Here is a 10,554-nt window from a genome sequence, read left to right on the forward strand (position 1 = left end):
AAACACTATGCTGTGGAGGTGTTAGGAATACGTCTTTCACATCTGTGATGTGTTCCTGACAATATGCTGCTCCAGTTTTAGTCATTTTTGATAATAAAATGTTAGAAACCATTGGTGGGATCTTTAACGGTCAGGTACAGCTGTGATCTATGAAGGAAAATTGCGTACTTCTTTGCGTGCGCATGGTTTTATAAATCAAAATATTTTTTGTCGTACACCAATGTCACAATCCACTCTATCAAGACAAAATGAAGATCAAGCAGATCTCTCTGCATCGGGTGGTGTTGACACTCCTGATGATGTTCAGGCCCATGTGGACTTGAACAAGGAGCTAGCTTTGAGCTCTCCAAATGCACTTTGTTCCCTTTTTTGTCACTTTACAAACACAAACTTAATAGTAGGAATTTAACAGTAAGGTAAGTAAGGTAAGGTATGTTTATTTATAAAGCACTTTTCAGTAACAAGACATTAAAAGTGATGTACATGAACAAAAAACATTACAGACATACAAAGGAATAAGCTAAATAAATGCTTGAGTAGAATTATTTCATACATTAACAAACATACAAAAAGAATGAGAATCATCACTAAGAATTCCAAGAAAGCTGAGGTCTGATCTGACCTTTCTGAGTAGAGTCTGACATGCTTGCCAATTCTTAGCTAAACAGCTAAAGGTGTCCACCGTGTTTTAAACCCTGTTGGGATGGTACATTCAGGGAGATTTTCAGTGTTGGTTTTCTGCCACACTGAGCATTTTTTTATGTGAGCCAAAACGTTTATTTTGGTTTCCTCTGACTAGAGTGCCGTTTGATATTTGTGTCCTCTGAATGGCTTGAGGCAACAGGTTTTATGGCTTTGTCAAGATAGTTTCAAGATATTTGGCGTGTATGACTAATCAGCAGACTCGCCCTCCTGAGTTATCCTGCAGATCTTTGCAGCTCCTCTACAGTTTCTCCTTGGTCTTAATGATCATGTGACCTCTAAAGGCTGCTGGTTGAATTGGATTTGAATTTTATTTAGGCTTATCACGGTAAAGGGAGCTGAATACAACTGTATGACATGCTTCAGACTTTTATTTGTAAAAAAAACAAACAAACAAAAAAAAACGGACTTCACAACTATATTTTAGATTTTGTCGGTCTATTACTTGAAATCTGAATCAAGTACACAGATATTCGTTGCTATAACCTGACAAAGTGTAAAAAAAAAATAAGAGGCTTGAAAAAGTTTCTAAAAAGCATTTGCAAAAAAACAAATAACATACAGTGATTAGAAAGTTAAATAGTCATAACTAAGACAGAAACCCGAGATGTCTGGATCTAGTTCTTCCGTTAGAGTAGTTCTTTATTTGGAGGCAAATGAGTTCTTATCTGTAGGTAGCCAGGCTTCCTCAGAAATATGAGCAATTCCTTTAATAACTCTACGTAAAACAAATTGCAACATCCCTCCGTTCCCCTCGTCTGTCCACTAAAACCCCAACGTACACGTTAAGTCTCTGTTCACGAGTTGTTCTTGCTCTGGAGAAACCTCAATGTAGAAGCCAAACGTGTTGTCTGAAGGATATAAAAGTGTGACGGGGAAGTATGAGGATCACACAAGCGCAAGCACCACCACTCCTTCACAGGCATGAGATCTGTTATGCAATAGCACATGTTTGTTGACCCGTTGCTGAGGTGGAGCTTATCACAGGTTTTAAAGGAAGGAGAAAGAAAACGACAGGGAGTGGAATCTCCAGCTGAGACTGCACAGAGCTCTCTGCCACGGACTGTAAGTTTGTTACTGCTTTAAATTCATTGTATTTCTTTCATGGTGAATATAATGACTGCATGTAGTAGTGCTTTTCTGGTCATGTGTGAATAACTTTGTAACTGATGATAGTCAAAATATGAATCTCTTGCTAGAAATTAACTTAATTAAAGAAGTACAGCAGATTTAATTAGCTCTGAACTTGCTGCAATCTTCAATAAAACTACGCTATTTATTAACATATGTGCTCGATATTTGATTAATTTGATATCCTAATTGATTTATATATATATATATATATATATATATATATATATATATATATATATATATATATATATATTATATAATGCTGTATACTACTATGCTTTTGTGATAAAAAAAATATTTAACTTCGATTTTTTCAGAATCTATCAAATCCACCTTTAACCTATTTAAATCAACCTGATGAATGACTTATCTTTCATCTGAGTGATCGCTGTTACAGTAAGAGAACACGAAGTAGATTACTGTGAATGAATCAATCCCAGACTATTACACTCCACCAAATGAGTATAAAAATATCAATGAGAGCTGGTTACTAATATCATCAAGAATTGAATTTTAATATTATCAATTAAACTACTGTCTTGTCAATGTCAATGTCAATGTCAAATTTATTTATATAGCACTTTAAACAGGCATAGAACTGCACCAAAGTGCTGTACAAGAGTGACAACAACACAAATGAATAAAAAGTATCAAACACTAGTTTAATTAAATGCCAAAGAATAAAAATGAGTTTTAAGAAGCAATTTAAAATGATCCAGGCTGTGGGCAGATCTAATTTGGAAAGGTAGATTGGTCCATAGAGAAGGAGCAACAGCAGAAAAAGCCCGATCTCCTTTCCTCTTAAGTCTGGTCCGAGGAACTGTTAGTAAAAGCTGATTATTAGAACGTAGGGTTCTGGACACGGACTGAAATTTTAAAAGTTCCAGAAGATAAGGGGGAGCTAATCCATTTAAAGCTTTATAAGTTAATAAGAGAATCTTAAAATCTATTCGATAAAAAACAGGCAGCCAATGTAAAGAGGCCAGTATGGGCCTTATATGGTCACGCTTCCTGGGTCCTGTAAGAAGCCGAGCCGCTGCGTTCTGGATCATTTGAAGTCGCTGCATCTGTGATTTATCCAGGCCTCCATATAATGAATTGCAATAGTCCAAACGAGATGTGATTAAGGCATGGATAAGTCCTTCAAAGTCTTTTAAACAAAAATAAGATTTAACTTTAGCTAAAATACGCAGGTGATAAAAACTTGATCTAACGACAGAGCTAACTTGTTTATCTAGCTTTTAACAACTATCAAAAGTAAAACCAAGATTCCTAGCAGAGGTCTGACAAAACCGAGCTAAAGAACCAAGAATCAGATCTGTATCTGTTGTGTGAGGACTCTGACCAAATAGTATAACTTGCGTTTTACTTTGATTGAGGTGAAGAAAGTTTTGTTCCATCCAAGATTTGACTTCTGTTAAACAATTGTTCAATAGTTGAAGAGATTCACTTTTGCCATTTTGTAGTTTGAGGGGCATATAAATTTGGACATCATCTGCAAAGCAATGAAATGAAACGTTAAACCTATGGAAAATCTGACCAAGAGGTGATAGATACAAAATAAACAAAATGGGACCTAATATTGAGCCTTGGGGGACACCGTACTTTAAAGGTTTAGCCCCAGAACAACATTGGTCTAAATGAACTGAGAAAGTTCTGTTTTCTAAATAAGACTTAAACCATTCAAGTACCGGGCCTCTCAGGCAAACACAATATTTTAATCTATGTAAGAGAATCTGATGGTCTACAGTGTCAAATGCTGTGCTCAGATCTAAAAGTAATAAAACTGTGACATTGCCTGAATTAACTGTTAAAAGAAGATCATTATACACTCGAAGCAGAGCTGTTTCAGTGCTATGAGCAGCTTTAAACCCAGACGGAATTGTCTCAGTTATATTATTGTCTTTTAAAAACGTATTTAATGATTCAACGGGCAAAATATCACAACACACAAAAACGAAATTGCATTTGAAGATGAACATGCTGATTCTACTGAATAAAAGGGGAGGTTGTATGACAAGGGAACTGATGTTTAATATGTTATTTTACTTGTGAAGAGTTTGGCTGTCTGTCAGAAGATTAAAGAAAGAGGATCTACTGCAGAGTTGTACACTGATATCACACTCTAATCTAAGAACAGAGAAAAGGGAAGTTGTAAAACATTAAGGGTCAGAAGAGGATGTTTATCTCTTTAGGAACCAGCTGGTATTTCTGTCGCTAACCGGCTGGAGCGTGAACAAGTGTGACAATTAATGACACAACATATTTGCACCATGCTTTAAACTTTTCTTAAACAAAATAACAGAAAGTAAAGACAGCGGATGAATGCTGTATAAACAAATAGAAGCCCATTTCCAGATGCCTAGATGTCCCACAATGCAGTGGGGTTGTTAAGTCACCCTCTCAATCCCCCTATTCAGCCTTTGTGGTCCAACTGTGGTTCTGGTAGGGGAACCAAAGGAGACTTCGCCTCTCCTATAACACACATGCCCAAACACAAACAACAACAATAGCGGAATTCGGAGTTGCTGTTGTGTTTTAAATATTATTCGATTTATTGTGGATTTCACACTAACACATTTTGCTCCTCTACTATGTTTGTGAAAACCGCCTTGTTGTCGGTCCACACAAATACATTTTTTCTCTCTCCTGCGTTTGTTGTTTTCGCCCTACTTTTCTTCCTTCTCTCTCCTTCTTTAATTCTGCAGCCACATTATAGTGCCACTTACTGGTGTGGCATAGGGATTACAACAATTATTAAAGCTCCTCTGGCTCGGTGCAGTCTCATCTTTATGCTCAATGTTTTCGGTGCGGCTACAAGAGATTACTCGGCTCCGCGTGGCTGGAGTCTGACCTTGGGCAAAGGTGCATTCCCACTAAACGAGACGAAGAAGACGTTTACAGCGAGTATTCATGTTATCCCTATGTAAATGTAACCTGACTCCGCCAGATGTATTTCGTTCCGCCTAGCTTCACTCACATACATCTGGGACATCGCCCATAGAGAGTGATTTCTCCAACCAATTTTATGGTCTGGCCAATCAGGACGCAGGGCAGGAGTTTCATAGATGTGACGTAGTGGAGACGCGACCATGACGTGAGACTGTTTTGATAGCAATGGCGGCTCGCATCGAGGAAGCAAGCGTTAACATTGATGCTGCTATTTCTTCCGTGTTGTCCAATCTACCTAATATTGTTTCATTAAAAGAACGTCAGAGAACGACTCTGAAGGCTTTTGTTGGTGGAAACCATGTTTTCGCCCTTCTCCCGACCGGATTTGGCAAGTTTTGTTTTCCGGGGCGCGTCCACGGCAGACGCGGACGCGCCCCGGAGCGGTTAGCGGTTAGCGCTAACCATGTTAGGAGGCCTTTAGTCCTCGACGCGGTCGGCCCGGGATCGACTCCAACCCGCGTCGCTTTGCCGACTGTCTTCCCCCCTCTTCCTGTCAGCTCACTGTCAATAAAACGCGTACCACTAGAGCCGCAAACACATAAAAAAAAGTTGTTTTTTTCCTGCGTTGCTCTCATCAGCGTCACGGGTTAGCTTCGTTGTGAGTGCTTGAAATAGCACGTTGATAAAGATGACAGACAAGTGGCTTATCCAATCATATGCAAGGATTTTTGATAAGGCCCTGCCTTCAATAAAGGCAATTCCTATGGCGGTGTCCCAGATGTATGTGAGTGAAGCTAGGCGGAACGAAATACATCTGGCGGAGTCAGGATAATGTAAAGGCACTTTCAGGAGTGAATTACCAGTCCGCAATGCGAAGGACATGTTCCGAGCAATGCGAATGGCACGAATTAGGCACATAGAGCAAAGCAAAACTTGTCAAAAATTTTAACTTTTCTGTCAATTAGTGTCACATTAATGGTCCTCCTCACCCATTTATTTAAGTAGCTATTTTTTATATACACATTACAGATTTACACAGTGCAATAAGGCTATATTTCTATTGAGCAATGATGGCTTTATTGACCAAAGACGCCTGTAGTTGGTGACCCGGAGGGATTCGCCCATCAAAGTGGGACAACAGGTCCCATGCCGGGCCCTGGAGAGACTGAAGTACCGCTGGAAGCGAACGACACACAGCTACAGGTGGCGGTACTCTCCATACCGGCTGCGTCTCTCTAGGATCTGGTGGATCAAGGGGCACTGACACCATTGTTTGGCTTACCACATTACATATAGTACCGTGACTCACGCGAAAAAAAAAAAAAAAAAAAATCCATCTCTGTCATTGTGAGTTGAACAGAAAAGAGGAACAGGCAAGCAGATAGACGCACCTCCTATTTGATGGATTGTTTGCGAAAGAGAGGCAAAATGTCAAGCAACCGACAGCAGACGAAACAGCCGATAGATTCGCCTGCATCGCGTTTGGTGCGAATGTACCTTTTTAGTTTTGTGAGAGCCGCCGCTTTTTGAGGGAAGAGCCATTACGAGGCATTCCTAACCATCCAGACACACATTTACAGTAACACGTGACATGTCGCTGCATTAGAGTGCCAGTAACAAAGTGGATTCTACTATTTGTTTTCTTAAACACCTTTTAAAGACTCAGAGTTGCCTCTTTTTAAAAAATGTCAGTGATGTATCATTGCAACCATGATAACTTCCTCATGACTGACTTCAGTAAAATCTTTCTAAAACATGTAATCGTTCCATGAAACAGTGGCTCACATTCGAAGGCTGGCATACGACTGTTCAATATTTAGAGTTAGGATTATTTATGTGTTTACCCACAAGAATTCAGATAAAAACTGAGCATAACAACTGACAAAGTCATATACTTATCATACTTTTAGACCTCGGAATGAAACCTGTATTAAACAATAGGGTATTTTGACTTGATCTATGATCGTACAAGGACCTTTAAAAGTGACCTAGAGAAAAGCAGTTCTTGAAGGTGAAAGTTTAAACTTGAGGAAGGCAGGGATCACAACAATGCAATAAATGTCTGTTGATAATGCAGTTTATTGTCCCCTATGGCATTTATCAGGGTCTGATATATATATATATATATATATATACACTGCAAAAACGGATCTAAAAACAAGTAAAATGTTCTTAAAGTTAGTCTATTTGTCCTCGATTTGAGCCAGTAAATAAGACTATTTGCCAATGGAATGAGTATTTGTACCCCTAAAATAAGATAATTAGACATCCTGCACTTGAAATAAGATGATGGAGATGAATTGTTCTTATTTTAAGTGGAAAAATCTTATTCCATTGGCAAATAGTCTTATTTACCTGCTCAAATCAAGGACAAATACAGTAATTTCAAGAAAATTTTACTTATTTTTAGTTCTGTTTTTGCAGTGTATATATATATATGATTAAAGGATGAGAGAATATACTGTAGAAACTGACCATGGTTGCAATGCATTTTCCGTCAGTGTAGTTCACTGTAAACACTTTTAATCACGCCGACTTTTACTTGTGTATCTTTCGCAGAGAGGGTCAAAAGCCAGCAGTGATAATGGCTGTCACGTACAGAAACTACAAACCTTATCAGAAGAGGAACTGAGACTGTGTCTGCCTTGGAACCAGACAGAAACATGACTGTCATGTTTTTAAGGTCATGACCACCACGGAGCAGTCAAACATGGGGTACTCCAAGAGGCGGTGGTTTTTAACCCTTGGCGGACTTTTCCTGTACGTAGGGGACATATGCACAGACACTGCCCTGGCTTTAAGATATTTTCATGAAATGAACTATGTTTGGAGTGGAATGACTGCACTGTTTATAATCACTGGGCTGATCGTAAACCAGATCTTCAGTTATTTCTGGTTCCTAGACGACATGTCAGATGAAAGAGAACGAGTTACGGTCAACAACTCAAAGGGACGGTTCTTAGTCCTGCATATATTTGGGATGGGAATCTTCCTCAGGTATGTACACGCCTGCATGTCATGTACACAGAAATTGCAGGGTGCAAACTGGAATAACCACATTTCATTTGTGCTGCAGAATAAAACGCCCTCTAGAACATGTGTCACTATCTAGGTAGCTGCAAATAACAGGAATTAGTAACTTGATGACAGTTTTTTTTATTATATACTTTACCAGGTATTACCATCTGCTTAAACAAGGATACAGGGCAATCTGGAAAGCACCAGATTCAAACAATTCAGAACCTCAGGAAAGGCACCATAAACTGTTTTGCATGGCTGCTGATCTGAGCATGTTGAAACTGTTCGAGTCTTTCCTGGAGAGTGCTCCCCAGCTTCTTTTACAGCTTTACATACGCCAAGGCCACGATGAGTCCTCCGTCTTCCAGTGTGAGTAGACTAAGCAATCTTTCCTTTACTTCAGAAGTTTTCAGAATCAGAATTTCTTTTTTTTTCTTCTTGCAGATCTGTCTCTGGTCTTCTCTGTCTTCAATCTGGCCTGGTCCTTGGTGGACTATCGTTCCTTGCTGCGCAGATCTCTTCCCCACATCCGACAATTGCCCTCAGGCCTCCCCACAGTGGTCTACCTCCTTTACAAACTCTTCACCATCACCAGTCTCCTTCTCAGCTATAGTCTCCTCCTCATCCTGAGTGTCTACAGCACAATAGGCTTCACCATAATCTGGATGGCGGGAACAATATGGGCTCACCTGCTTCAAACCAACTTCTGCACATCTGGTCTGCTTGAACTGCTCTACCGGGCGGTTATAGGAGTCATCCTAGTTTTTAGCTTTTTCAATATAAAAGGACAAAACACCAAAAGAGAAATGATCATCTATTACTCTTTTAGCACTGCTATAAATTTCTCTACTCCATTAATGTTTTTCATTTTGAAGCCAGAGTTGGTGGCAATCAAATTGTTCTGGACGGTTTCTGGTTTGATCTATGGTGGTTCGTTGTTGGGGCTGGTGTTTCTGGTGTCATATTATCGTTTTCTGCACCCTAAACGGCTTGAGGAAGATGAGGTGGACGGACTGGAACCGGAAACACCATCATCAAGGAGGATAAAGGCATTTATAAATCCTTGACTTAGGTGTTTCAAGCCATTTCTTGAAGCAGCATAATGGTGGTGGCAGCATTATTTCCATCTCAGCATTATTTCCACCTCAAAAACAAAGTAGCGAAAGAAAAGTCTCCAGCTTCAAACTAAGTTCATAAAGTGAGGATTTTTACAGTGATTTATCTAGAAGGTCAGAAGAAATTTTGTCTAAGTTCAATCGCTCTTTTTGTAACACCACAGTGAAAAAATGACTACTTGTGACAACAGCTGAAACGGATGATACAAAATTCTGGCAGAATTCTGTTGTAATTTTTTCTCTGCTCCTGACTATCATTATTAAACTTATGTACATGGTTGAGTCAGCACATTCCTTAAAAAAAACTATGTCAACAGAATAGTCTACCTCACCTTCGCCAACAATGCAGCAATTATGCAAGTCTCACTTTTCTCCACATATTAAGTGTGTGTTTACTTGAGTGTGTTTAACAACATTGCAGTAATGTGGCAAAACATTAATCTGAGGACACCATCTGTCATGGCACTAGAGTTCAATAAGTCAGATAGTTTCCACAACATGTTTGGTCATTCAAAGTGACTTCAAGTCAATGTTACAAAAGGGGTGAATATAAAGTCAGTTTAATACTGACATTCTATCAGGCTGCAGCCCCAGTTGCTGTAAAAGATGACCTAAACAACAGCTGAGGTCGCCTTGATGCTTTACCTCTTAATTCTGCTATGGAGCTATCTGTAGTAGCTCACCCACATTTCCAACATAAAAGACTTTTATAACGAGAGCTCTTATTCCTTCCTAATTATATTTTGCCAATACCCCAACACACACCAATTCACCATATTTCTTTTAAAAATCTTTTTGAACAAGGTGAACACTGAGAATTCAGATGACTCATCATCATTCAATATAATATTCTTTTCCTGATTTTTAGAAAGCCAAAAGGCTTTGGGTGGCAAAACGTGCTTTTAAAATTGCTTATCTGCTTTGAAAAACAATGGAAAGGCAGAATGTGCTATATTTATGTTTGACGTGTTAAATATTTATAGGTTTTTATGGTGCTAAAATATGATCATATGTGCCATTTATTTTATCGTCAATAATGCATTGTTAATTACTGTCATCCAAAGTCAGATGTGTCTCATGGTTTCTATTTCTGATGGGTAAGACATTTCAGGATGTATGGGTAAAATAAATGCTTTATAATTTGCTTTATAAAACTTGTTTTATACATTATTATTATTATTATTATTATTATTATTATTATTATTATTATTATTATTATTATTATTATTTGTCCTGTGTGGTGTGTGACATATTTGTTTATCAAATATTGTTTTGAAATGTTGAAATGATTATTAAATGGTTAGTATTTATTGATTTGCTGCATTTTCTCTAATGTAGTTTAAGGCCACATTAGAGATACCAGAAATGCTCTAAAAGTACCAAACAGCACTCAGTACTGCCAAATAACACAGATGATAATAACGGCCTTAACAAAGTATTAATTCTCCTTGAACCGTTTCACATTATCCACTTTAACACCACTACGCCAATGTATTTTATTGGGATTCTATGTGGAAGACCATCACAAACCAGGATGTATTTATGTTAACCTGTGTCTTGCCAGATGGATGTAGTTCTGCTGAGCTCCACACATGTGTGGAGCTCAGCAGAACGAAATCCATCTGGCGAGAGTCAGGTTATAATTATATGGTTGAAAAATGAAACATATGGTCAAAATGAATTTAGATTTGAT

The 10,554-nt window shown here is 38.5% G+C and overlaps 1 protein-coding gene across 1 annotated transcript; it reads left to right on the top strand.

Annotated features, from left to right (window-relative positions):
- Positions 1-1,410: 1,410 nt before the first annotated feature.
- On the top strand, positions 1,411-10,015 carry xkr9 (XK, Kell blood group complex subunit-related family, member 9). The gene is made up of 4 exons (XM_012857396.3): positions 1,411-1,767; positions 7,288-7,725; positions 7,904-8,115; positions 8,191-10,015. Exons 2-4 carry the CDS (start codon positions 7,415-7,417, stop codon positions 8,811-8,813), a joined length of 1,146 nt encoding a protein of 381 aa, XP_012712850.2. The 5' UTR covers positions 1,411-1,767; positions 7,288-7,414; the 3' UTR covers positions 8,814-10,015.
- Positions 10,016-10,554: the final 539 nt, after the last annotated feature.

The sequence above is a fragment of the Fundulus heteroclitus genome, chromosome 21 (genome assembly GCF_011125445.2).
Source record: "Fundulus heteroclitus isolate FHET01 chromosome 21, MU-UCD_Fhet_4.1, whole genome shotgun sequence".
NCBI classification, from domain to species: Eukaryota; Metazoa; Chordata; class Actinopteri; order Cyprinodontiformes; family Fundulidae; genus Fundulus; species Fundulus heteroclitus.